The 13434-nt window shown below is 33.8% G+C and overlaps 1 protein-coding gene across 1 annotated transcript in view; it reads left to right on the top strand.

Annotated features, from left to right (window-relative positions):
- LOC116347836 overlaps nucleotides 1–13434 on the top strand; it is a 102071-nt gene that overhangs the window by 29824 nt on the left and 58813 nt on the right. The window contains exons 3-4 of the mRNA XM_031778575.1: nucleotides 3683–3718; nucleotides 12039–12146. Coding sequence (XP_031634435.1) covers nucleotides 3683–3718; nucleotides 12039–12146 — 144 coding nt within the window. The remainder of the gene's footprint in view (nucleotides 1–3682; nucleotides 3719–12038; nucleotides 12147–13434) is intronic.

The raw sequence follows: 13434 nt of genomic DNA on the forward strand, positions 1-13434 counted from the left end.
GTGACGCTTGCAATCAAATTCATGAACATTTTTAATTTTGCGTCGCCTCTCTCATTTCTGAAAAAATGAAAATTTCATGGCGAAAATGCTCAAGGGGCGACGCAAAATTAAAAATGTTCATGAATTTGATTGCAAGCGTCACTGAAAATTTATATCAGATCATTTTTAGATTTCAGATGTGCAGTATTGCGTCACATTGAGAACTTCGAAAGAAGTGTTTTGTACTTATTTATCATTTGATGCTTTGACATGCATTTTGAATATGAACACTATTGTTCGAGATAATTTTGACATGGAAACTATCTGCATTTGTTTTGGTATTTTAATTTTCTTTTGATTGTGTTTCAAATTTTGGTTTCGTCACTCGTTCTTCACCTCGATAGAGGTTTTTTATTTGATATCAATAATTAAGTAGAGTAAGCGCTATTTTCAATGTTAAAGATTCAAGAAACATGAATTTGAATCTTTTTCAAATACAATGAAAATATGGATTTTTAGGTTATTTTTGGATCAAAATCATATAAATTGTGGTTCATAATGGGGAAAAGTGGTTTTTTCTGTGGTGTGTGGTATGCATATTTATTTATCTTTGACTTGAGGCTTAAATTGATGAAATTTTCAAGAGAACATATGCAGTCTTTTTCGAAAAAATGGCCGTTATGTGTGCGGCCAACGGTCAATTTGGCCACCCCCACATGAAATTTTTAAGTCAAATTGGCACCACTCGAGAGCCATCTTTAAGACCTTTCTAACGAAGATGCATATGTCCTAGTTATGTCAAGTCTAGGTCCCACAGCGACCGTATGAAATAATGGCCATTTTTGCATGACCTTTTGCATAATTGCCATTTATACTAACATTTTTGTAGATTTCTTTTAATTTCATTTGTGACTAACCGCATGCACCTCTCCCGACGATAGTCCACCTTCTCGCCTGGTAAGAGGGGACATAAAATTCGGTATTTTATCGATCTTATGCGAGGAAACTATCAAACATGTAGTTATTTGTTGTTAAGATTTCATATTTCATACATTTAGACATTTTTGTGAAAATTCGAATTTTGGTACATTTGGCCGATTTTTGGTGCAATAGCCATCCAAAATGGTCGATATTTTATTCAATTTTGTTTGGCTAGTCACAAAGCATATTTACAGAGTCATTGGAGTACCATGTTAAGAGTAACATTTTTTGTCATTTTTGGCCATTTTTGGTCATATTCGCACTATCAAAGGCCATATCTCGAAAACAAGAATTTTCTGAGATATGAGCTATGCGGCATTTTATAGCTTAGACTTGGGCCTAAAAATCGGTGAAGTTTTCAAGTGACCAAGAAAGGCTAGTTTTCGAGCTAATGACCATTATGTGTCCGGCCAAACGGTAACTTTTTGGTTTTTGGCCAATTTGGCCACTCCAACTTGAAATTTTTGGACCGAAAATGACTCCATTCGATAGCTCACTTCAAGACCTTTCAAATGATATGCATATGTCTGGAAGTTGTCAAGTCATGGCGCTTCGGTGTCCGTGGGGACAAAAGTCAAAAAGTGACTTTTGGAGGCCGGCCAGGGCCAACATGGCGGCCATATCGAAAAATGCCGGAACAAAAAAGTATTAGTTTTTTATGTACTTTAATCACAGAAAGTTTCAAAAAGATCAAAAACAACCAGTGATGGTTTTTTCCTATCTGAATAGCGCTAGCTATTCGCAGCGTCTGAACAGCATTGCTGCCCAGATGCTGAATCGAAGCGGTTGCCGCACGCGTTTTGTACCACACAACATATTGTCATATAGTCTAAGTAACCAGTGAGCTCACAGAGTATGATACACTAATACCATAGTCAGTATACAAACGCATGTCGAACAGAGAATGAACGCGAAAATATATGCTCTGTGTGGTACAAACGAAGTGTGTTGCGCTATTCAGATAGGAAAAAACCATCACTGAAAACAACTACGCAAATTGGCCACAGAAAGACATTTTGATTTTTCATAGAGATTCATATGAAATTTTTAAAATGCTGATTTTTCGAACAGGTTGTTCGATTTCGACGTTTGAGGTATCGTTTGAAAGGTATTGAGCTCTAGAATCAGAATATCGATGTTTCAGGGTTCAACGACTTCATTTAGTGCCATCTGTGGCCGTAGAACTGAATTTTGACCCTTTTCTTGAATGGACCATATTTTGAAGACAGGAGGACAGATTTTCAAACTTAGATATTTTTTCTTGATCTATGGCCCAAGGGCTTTCCAACCATACACCAATCGCGGCTAAGGGCCTTCCAGGTTAGAATTTGGAAATTATTTGGACATTACGTGTATAGCAAGTCGACTTTTCAACACACTAATGTGGTTTCGTCACTCGCGCAAACTGCCGTCCGCTGTGATAAGTGGTACATTGTTATAAAAAATAGAATAATTTATCAAATAAAATCAATGAAATGAACAGGATTATGTATTTTTTTCCACGTCCAATATATGCAGACGGGTTACACAAAAAAAATATGTACAAGTTCATCTTTTTTTTAAATTCAATTAAAGTTAAATATGATTTCAAAAACACTCTTGATTTTATTTCAATATCATATTTGACACAAAGTTCCCCCTCGTTATTAATTCATTGTTGAATACAAAAAGATATGAGCTAGGTAATCTATTTTTTTAAAATCTTGGAATGAAAAAAGGTGTTTGAATATAAAACAATTCACTTTATACTAAGAAAACAATAAAAAATGTAATCAATGATAATTTAAAATCACAAGTCATCTTGAATATTGAATTAGAATTTAGTTTTATTATTATTTTTATAATGAGATGTATGGCTTCATGTGGTTTCGACTGAAATAAAACTGATTTCACTACAGATAAATGATGAAGCATTGCCAAGTCATACATTGTGGATTGAAAGATTACTCCAATGTACAGAGATATTGAACGTTAAATTTCATTGGAAAAAGTCATTGTAAAAAATTCAAATATCATAGCGCCATAACATAATAGTTCAAATTTTTACAAATACCTTGCCTATTTTCTTTTACAAATCATCACGTGAAGTATTGAAGTGTTCAATTATTTTTATCAATATCTCTTTAAAAACATATAACATCAAAATTCAATGATATATTCGAATAGACTGCCAGTTCTTTGACCGTGCGGCTTAATAAGAAACGGGACCGCAATACTAAAAGGAATTTTGATGATCGATATTCTCTAATAACATATTCTGATTTTTAAGTCAAAAGATTAACTTTTCACTGCTTTTCTTCATTTTGTCCAATTTTTTTATTTTGATATCATCTATATTTTCAATAATTTTCTTGTGGCATTTTGAAAAAAACATTGTGGGACATTTTGCTATCCAAGCAGAGGATTTTTTATGATACACAATATTTTCTGTTATACTTTATAAATAAAATAGATTACAAATGCCAATACAAATTAAAATTTTCTCATTTTGAACAATTCTCCAAATAATGGTTTTGTTCCATTGACGCTTCATATTCAATAAACGTTGTCTCATTATTGTTTCTTGTGTAATGTTTAATTGAAAACAAATAAATAAATAAAGTAGTTTTTTTTTATTTATGGTTATAAATAAAACTTTTTATAGACTATTCAATATGTTGTACTTAATCTTTTTTTATATTCAGAATGCTAATTTTTCTTTTTATGTTTATTCCTCATTTAGCAAATCGATGAAGTCATTGGTGAGAATCTAGTGAATGTAAGTAATAAATATATTTTAAGTAAAAATACTGTTCATTTAACTTCAAAAATACAAGCAGTTTTCTTTTTTATCTTTTATTTATCTTCTTTTTTATTGATGTAAAATTCTGTTTCAAGTGGTCTATTTTAATTTGACTTGAGGGCTTTACTGTGATTTTTTCAACAACTATTATTCATTCGAATGTTTCATTAATTTGCATTGCAAACTTAAAATTCGTCGACAGGATATTAGTTCATTACTGTAATGCACATTGCATAAAGTAACACATTGTGTACGCATTCGTGTCTTTTCGATTCAAACTTCATAAATCACGATTTCCATTATTGAATAAAATCGTGAAGTGAACTTGCGTGAAGAACATCGTGGTACTGCATTAGAATTTCATGGCCGTAAGCGTGACTGTCGATGATGATGCCTACACAATCAGATATTCAGCCAAAACTTCAAATTGAAATGTGTTTCTCTTATGGTACATATGAAATTCAAAAACAGAGATTCATATGAATCCGTTCAAACGGACTGTTTAAGTTTGTACAGTGCCGCCAGAAAGTTCGGAACCACCAAAAATGTCAAAGACTTTTCATTTCAGAACTGGTAAATATTCTTGGCTGAATATTTACTATTTTGTTCATCATAATATATAAAAAGTATTATTTTTGAAACCTCAAAAAACGTCATTTCAAGGCATTTTGTATGAAAAATACTTGGGTGGTTCCAAACTTTCTTGCGGCACTGTATATATGAATGTAATAAACCGTAATATGCAAATAGATGCCGTAACGAGTTTGTGACAATGAGAATTCTTGTATATATCATTTGCATTTGTCGTCTTCTGATTAAATTTAACTTGCTAATTTTCTAAGTCTAATGAAAACTTATTTCCATCTTACATGTACATGTAAATACATTTACATAGCTTCGAACGATCCATTTAAGTTTAAGTTTCGTGCATTAATTAATCCTATACACAAAAGATATAATATAATAACAAGTGTGTATTCGTGTATTTTTTATGCACGAATTCAATCAATGTTACGTTTAAATAGAAAATTTCCATTTTTTGTAACATTTTCAATTTTGACTACAGTCTAATCGTTCAGTAAAAAATTAAATCTCAAAATTTCAAAATAACTTAATTTGAATTGCCAAAAATTATTTCGAATAATTTTTATATACGCAATACGTAGGCTGCTGCATATTCGTAAAATTTGACATTTTTCATGAACAATAGCTTTTACAGAATGGATTTTAGTTTTGTGGTGTGGCTACGGTGTCAGTAAGAAAAAATCAATTTGACAAAAAAATGAAATTAAAAAAAAAAAAATAAAGAGGCTTACGTACGCAAGCTTACTTTTCCGCATGGAACCGAAATTTTGGGAATAAACAGAAATGATGGTCTATGTATGGTTGCAGTAACTTAAATTACCGTGAAAACTTGTGAATATTTTTTTCTTATCGAAATAAATAATCACACCAAGTTTAAAGAAATTTCAATAAAAAAATAGCCTGCTCAAAGTTTCACATCATTACGGTACCACAAAGGCAAGTCTTTCATACAAAAATGAAATTTTTTGTGGATTTTTGTATGAAAAGTCTGTGAAAAATCGATTGCATCTTAAAACTAACATAAGATTCGGGTTTCTCGTGCCAAAAAACCCCCCACTACACATTCTTTCAGCGTTCAAATTGAAAGAATATCATTTCAAGCATTTTTCCCACAAGTGCCTCTTCACAGTCTAAGTTAAGTTTTACATCGATCAATCAATGTCGTTGAAAATTTGACCAGATCTATTCCTCGTATTGTCCAATCATCCCGAAAAGCCAGATTTTGAATTTCATGTCTGAGCACGAAACCATCGTGTCACCAAAATGGTTGAAAAATGATCAAAAAAGTAAAATGTATGGATTGTGGGTACTCCATTCGGACCAAAAAAAAATTACATCGGTCAACAGATATTGCTCGAAAACAAATCAGCACGTCTCCTAGTATTCCCAAATAATACTGCAAAGTCAGAATTTGAATTGAGTTTTTGGAAGAAGATTTATCGAGTTAACAAATTTTGGCAACACGCCACAGGACACAGGACACATCACACACAGCGACACCCATACAAAATTTTCATTTTTTTGTTTTTGAGAAAAAAATAAATTTTTGGAATTAAATAAATAAGTTTTTATGGGAGGCACCTTTATTTTTGGTTGAAATTTCATGAAACTTGGTGATATTACTTATTTTGGTCAGAAAATAAGATTCACAAGTTTTCATGGTGATTGGGTCACTGCAATTTTTCATGGTTTTCCAGTAAAATGTATCTCCTTTCCTTTCAAGTCGCTGTCTTATATGGAACCCCAAGTTGAAAATTCCTTCATATCTTGAATCTGGGGACTATAAGACATGTTTTCCCAAGTGGCCATCAAGATATGCCTCGAAATTCAAAAAAATGTTCCACCCTAATGTTCAAGGATTAAAGTGAAATCAATCATTTGATCTTTCCATGAATCACAACATGAAAAAAATATCTGTACGTGTCAAATCACAGTTGCTCAAAAATCGATTGATTTTAATCACACCCAAAAAATCATAACACATTCAACATATGATAATCAAGACACGTCTATACTATTGCAATAGGAGCCAAATCATGATTCTATCGCTTTAGACCCGATTATGAACACAATCCAACAAAATTTGTTCGTTGGGGAAGAAGTAGACCGCATTATTTTACAGTGTTATGAGTCATGTTGATACCAGAGGTCGCAACGGGATGGAAAAATTGGCCCGAGGACCGATCGAATTTCCTGTGTCCTTGCCCGAGTCCGACCGAAACCCGACCCGAAATTAATTTTTTTACCGAAACCCGTGATTCCTCGAGATCGGGCACTCGGTAATTATTGAATTTTCGAGTCCCCGTATTTTTTTAAGAAGATTTAACTGATACGAAAAGTGAAAAAAAAATGTATCTAACATTATTTTCTTCTGTTTTTCGCGAGATTTTCTAAATAAATTCCAAAAAGCACTCGATTTCGGGCTAATCGGACTCGGACGCCCATGATACCGAACGTCCGAAATATCCGAAAAATCCGAACATTCGAAGCATCTGGCCCGAATCCCGCCCGACCCGAAAAAAGTTCGGGCGGTCATCGGTCGGGCGTTCGGGTCGGGTCAACTTGATGCCATGTCTTTAGAGGATGAAAGGTCTTTGAATGCTGTATAGTACACAACTATTTGCTTGCCAAAAATCATCACGGAGATATGAAAATCAAACTTCTGGAACTTATTATCCCCAATAATGGCAAAAAAGAGCCCATCAAACAGTCGACTATTTGACCACCCAAATGGTCGAATTGATGTACCATCCTCCGTGTACGTCTAATTCGGGACCCCTCTGTCCAGCAGAGACCAAAGTCGGTTGGATGTAATACATTGTTTGTAGTTGATCCGTAGATAACATTAGAAAATTTATTTATTTATTCACCGTCTGATCACAGACTGATTTTATCACAATTATTTACAATATCATTTGCAATGAAACACTACCCGATCGAATACCAGCCGCCAGTCTTTTCGACTTCGGAGCAGCAGACTGTGTCCATTTTATATTACTATATTCATAACACAATTTTTCTTAGTCTATTTTACCGAATATTAAATAATAAATTGTCCAATTTAACAATACTAATTCTAAAAATGCTTCGCGGTGCTGATTCCAAAAATGTTTCTCTTATTAAATTAAAATTTCTACACGCCACGTAAAATAGTTGACTATGTGCATATTCAGCTGTAAACATTCGTACTCTAATAAGTTCTGTATTTCTCAAATTTCTTTGGTTTACGTTATATTGCTGTCTTGCGTATACTATCTTATCTCTAAGCGAACGCGACACTATTTTACCTAATAAAAGATCGTAAATTAAAAATATAGAGGCATTTCTACGCCGTCTCCAAAGCAGTTGAATACTTAAAACATCACATCTAAACTGATACGGTGGCAATACAAAACTCTCATCTCTTTGGTAAACAAATCTTAAGGACCATATCACAAATTTTTTCTGAATTGACTCTATTCTATCGAAGTGTATACGGTGGTATGGTTGCCATACTATACTCGCGTACTCTAACTTTGATCTGACTAGCGCAAAATACAACATTTTAGCCGATTCAATCGTGAACTTAACTATTCTTTAATGTGCGTTTTATGTAGTCGATTGCGTTTCCACCTTTTGAATACGTCATTACGAAGCATTTCCTGAGATTCAGATATAGGCTGTTTTCAGTGCACCAGTTGCTCAGCTGATCAATGACATTTTAGAAAGTAATGACATCAATAGGCGATTGGACCATTGTGATCAATTTAAGATCATCTGCGAAAATTAAGACAAGTGCATTTGTTACGGTTTCGACAATGTCATTAATAAAAATAATATTAGGTGTATATCCAAGAAAGTGCCTTTTTGGGGTGTCGTGTTTAAACTACTGCCGTAGCCACACCACAAAACTAAATCCATTCTGCAAAAGCTATTGCTCATGAAAAATGTCAAATTTTACGAATATGATAATGGTTTTTATCTGGCAACAATTAATGTTATTTTTTGTGAATTTAAAATAGACTGTGCAAAGATTCACGTCATTACGATGTCATACAGGTATAGCTCCCATACAAAATCCACATTTTTGTTGATTTTTTCAGATTTTTGCCTGAAAATGTATTTTATTTTCATCGATTTTTTATTGAAACTTCTAAAAACTAGCTCAACTAAAGCTATTTGGTATCAGTTAGTTGGGCTATTTGGTACCAGTTAGCTTTGCTAAATGATATCATTAAGCTCCCGAACATTTTTCCGCGGAACTTTTCTACGTAAAATTTTTCCTCCGAACCCCTCATATATTGACTATTTGTCTGCGTCCAGACAAATACGATTCGATCCATTTTAACAGCTATGTATTCAATCCCATGATGCTTTGCTTTTGAATTAGTAATTCTATATTCACAGAATCAAAAGCCTTTGCCCAAATGTATGGTGTCTGTTTGATGTCCCTTTCCCATGTTAATTATCGTATTCGATGTAAATTCTGCCAAATTCGGTATCGTTGACCTATTTTTGATGAACCCATGCTGACTTTCGGGCACTATGTTCTTTAGATATTGATTGAGATGGTTCGTGACGGTCGAATCAAGAATTTTTGACACTATACACTGAAGAGCGACACCACGGTAATTTTTAACGTTGTTTTTGTCACCGTTTTTGTAAACCGGTCTTCCAAAATACGTTCCCCAAATCTGTGGTACAGTGCATGTTTCAAGCGATTCTTTTAATGCTTGATAGATTTGTCTATTTGTTGTGCAACAAGCTCCTCAGTTCTTTCAATCGGTGATATTTCTGCACAAATGTTGCGAATATTTTCCGAGTTTTCAAATCGTAGATCTCCCTTCAAAGAGCTGTAGGCTGAGGCAAAGTGCTTTGCAAAGAAACCAGCGATTGTAGACTGGCCCTCATATCCAGATAAGACATCTAATGCGGCAGATCATCACTCTTCCCCTTCTTGTAATGCACATGCCTGAAAAACTTCTATGGATCATCGTCTATCAAATTCTCCATCTCAATTCTGTAATCCTTGAAAGCTGACCGTGCACTGCGTTTAAATTCTCTTCTTAATTATTTAAAATATTCTACTGATTCTATTGTGTTGGGTTTATTTTTGATATGATGTGCTTTGCTAACTTTGTTTTTCATCTCGATTAATGGTTTGTTAAACCATATCGGTTGCTTCCTGTAATGAAAATTTCTTCTAATTTGTAAAGGGATAATTTCAAACTTTTCAAAAATTATGAGGGGGTAAATATAGCTTTTAGTGTAAAAATAAGGAGTTTTTTTAATCCATCCGGATCAAAATTTATGACCAAGGGGAGAATTGTCCTTCAAAATTCTTTGTAAATTGAACGATTTTTCTCGTTAAAAACTCTACCAAGTCTAAAGAATGTTATTCCTAAAAACCCTAGCACTAGGGGGATTCCGCGCGTATTTATGTACCAAAATTTAACTTCATTCTTAAAATCTCATAAAAATTCAAATATCTCACCGTATCTGACAATATCCGTAAGTATTCACCGATATCCACCATGTAGGATACTTCAAATTTTGTCGGAAATTTTGACATTTTTAGAATATGGGCGAATATGAGATAATAATGAATGGTGGTGAATTTTTGGCGCTGCAGACTGTCCGCAACTGCATTAGCGACATTAAAATATTTATAATAGGTGAATTATTGTGACAGCTTCTAAGCTGTCATGGTAGTTGTTTGTTACATGTGTGTGAGTTTTTTCATTACAAAGCAAAATTGAAATGTGCCATTTGCAATGGAACGGTTCTGGCGTGAGTATCAAAACTTCTACGAATATAAAATTCCAAAAATTATTGAAGATATTTTAGCTGTCTGTGCAATCGATAGAGCGTCATTAAGTTATTTAAATGAACAAAGTATAAAAGAGATTGAACAAATAGTTAATCAGAACAAATCAATATATTTTTTAACAGTTCAGAAAATCTCAAAATATCTCCCAAAAAATGTAAAGTTGTGTTAACATCTCTTGAATTTGTTGAAATCCCCCGAATTTGTTCATATTTAAGAGCGCGGAATCCCCCTAGCCCTAGCAAATCAAAAGAATTTTCCAAAAAGTCTATTCTGTCTAGTGCAAACACCTTCTCGGAAAGAGTAAATTCATAAAGGGGTAATTGAAATTTCGTCTAATTTGTAAAGGCGCATTGCCAAAATTTGATGCCTCAGAGGCCCCCCTCTAATTCCCCTCTCCCACCCCCTGTCTGCCCGGCTATGATTAAACTTCATCTAATGTATTTGTTGAATGTTTTGAATTTGGGCTAAAATAAGAAACTCGTTTCGGGAAAAAAAATTTGAGCACTTGAGCGAACTCTTGAACTGTGAATATAATAGAATAACAGGCGGGTAGATAAGTCTTTGTCCTAACTAAGAAAAAAACATTTTTTGGCAAAATTCAATTTTATTATTCAACAGAATTGCCTTCGAGGGCGATACAGCGATTATAGCGATCTTCCAACTTTTCGATACCATTTTCATAGTACGATTTGTCTTTAGCCTCAAAATAGGCCTCAGTTTCGGCAATCACTTCATCATTTGTCTTAAATTTCTTGCCAGCGACCATCCTCTTGAGGTCTGCAAACAGGAAATAGTCGCTGGGGGCCAGATCTGGAGAATACGGTGGATGGGGAAGCAATTCGAAACCCAATTCATGCAATTTTGCCATCGTTTTCATTGATTTGTGGCACGGTGCATTGTCTTGGTGAAACAATACTTTCTTCTTCTTCAAATGTGGCCGTTTTTCGCGATTTCGTTCTTCAAACGCTCCAATAACGCTATATAATAGTCGCTATTGATAGTCTGGCCCTTTTTAAGATAGTCAATGAATATTATACCATGCGCATCCCAAAATACTGATGCCATAACCTTGCCAGCCGACTGTTGCGTCTTTCCACGCTTTGGATTGGGTTCGTCGCATGCAGTCCACTCCGCTGACTGTCGATTGGACTCTGGAGTGTAGTGATGGAGCCATGTTTCATTCATTGTCACATATCGACGCAAAAATTCGGTTTTATTGCTGTTAAACAGCTTCAAACATTGCTCCGAATCATCAACACGTTGTTGTTTTTGATCGATTGTGAGCTCACGCGGCACCCACTTTGCGCAGAGCTTTCGCATATCCAAATATTCGTGAATAATATGATGTACACGTTCCTTTGATATCTTTAGGGTCTCAGCTATCTCGCTCAACTTCACATTACGCCATCTATATGTTAGGACAAAGACTTATCTACCCACCTGTTAATTATTTTTACAGAATCTTGTACTTTGCGTGGAGTTTGAATATCAATTAAATCTTTGAAATTTGTCACATCTTCCTAATTTATAATTAAAACACTAGTTTATACCTTTTTCTATGGTAATGTTTGGTCTTAAGAAATTTACAAATAAAGGTGAAAATTAAAATTATAATTAATTCTATGATGTGAAGAATTCTCATATGGAATTCTCTGTTATTCAAATAATAAAATAATAATTATAACTGCACCGAACAGCATTCCTTCGTATTGGTGGTTTATTCAAAATTTAAATAAATATATGTAGTACAATTTAAATATTTCCATCAAGCAATTCTGAAAGAGATAAATAATAGTTTTTTTTATAGTTGCAATATGCGGGTTTGATTCAAATAAATTTTATTGAAATTTATATTTATTTCTAATTCAACTTAAATATGCAATATTAATTGCTTTTTTTCAGCTAACTGGACACCCAAAAACGAAAGAATGGTTAGTAAGCTCTGCCAGGTGTAACTATCAAGAACTTGCAAAACTTTCAGCAGAATATCCAGAACTAGTTAGATTACAGGTAAATTTGTTATAATCTATTTTCAAAACTTGCTACTTCAAGACTCGTTTTGTGAGTCCTTGTGATTTCAAAAAGATCTGGAAATATAATGTCCTCTATGAAAAGTTTCAAGTCATTGAGCATCCAGTATAAAATTTTGAAAAAATCAAAATTCTGCCACCAGGTGGCATTTTGAAATAAAGAGTTGAACAGCAGAAAGACGAACTTTCTAACAAATTTTTTGGTTAAAAACCCTCATTTGAGTTGAAATTTTTTCAAACACTCAGAAACTTGAATCGAAAGTCGCACAAATCTAATGGTTTCCATTCCTTGCAATCCCCAATCATCCTGTGAAACCAGATTTTAAATATCGTTTATGTTGAATGAGATAACCTATGGACAAATTTTGACCACCAAAATTATTATTTTTTTTTTTCGAAAAAAAATATTGACACAAGTGGAATCTAGGGATCGCGTAGATAATGTAAAAAGCGGAATCGATTAAGAAGTTGCCGAGATATGGTCATCTCACCAGAAATCATACGTCTTCAAGGGTAAAATAAAGGGGGGTGTTCACACAAAAAAATTTGCATAATAAATAAATAATATGTATTATAAAAAGAATAGTTTCATGTATTTAACGAGAATGTTTTATAACAATCAATTCATACTCGAATATAGTGGATTGAATGTTTGACTTTTACTCTTATGCGTGTGCGGTCATTTTTGTATGAATGCGGTAAATTGCGGTGAATTCTAATATTAAAGAATCCAAATGACGAAATTTTAACCGCATTGCCTTTAAATTTAACCACACACTACTCAGTAACCGCATTTACATTAAAATTTACCGCAAATTTTTTTGTGTGTTGTGATTGAAAAAAGCAAAGAATTCTTTGAACATTTTTAAGGGGTAACACTTCGTCGGGGGAGGGGGGGATTAATCGGACCCCTCAGACCTTTGCTGAGGACGTATGGCAGAAATGCCGAAAAACCTCGAAATTGGTCGGTTGTTTTGTATTTTAAGGGTGTTTGTATTTTTGCACTGTTTGTTTTTTATAAAATAATTTGTCACTTTCTTAAAATTCGTTGCGTAAGTGGTTTAGGTAAAATGTGTACGTCGTACTAAAGATTCAATGGGCGATAACTCCACAAGGAATCTTAAAAAGGGCAAGTGATCATATGATTTTCTACTCGCCAGGATTCAAAGAATCTGTGGGCGAAATATGTACATGACCATATATTTGCTTATATATATAAAAACCTGAAAACCTAAAGGTGGGCTATTCACAACAAAAGTAGCTGTCAT

This window comes from Contarinia nasturtii, unplaced genomic scaffold, assembly GCF_009176525.2.
Source record: "Contarinia nasturtii isolate CC-2019 unplaced genomic scaffold, AAFC_CNas_1.1 Cnas_scaffold_2166, whole genome shotgun sequence".
NCBI lineage: Eukaryota > Metazoa > Arthropoda > Insecta > Diptera > Cecidomyiidae > Contarinia > Contarinia nasturtii.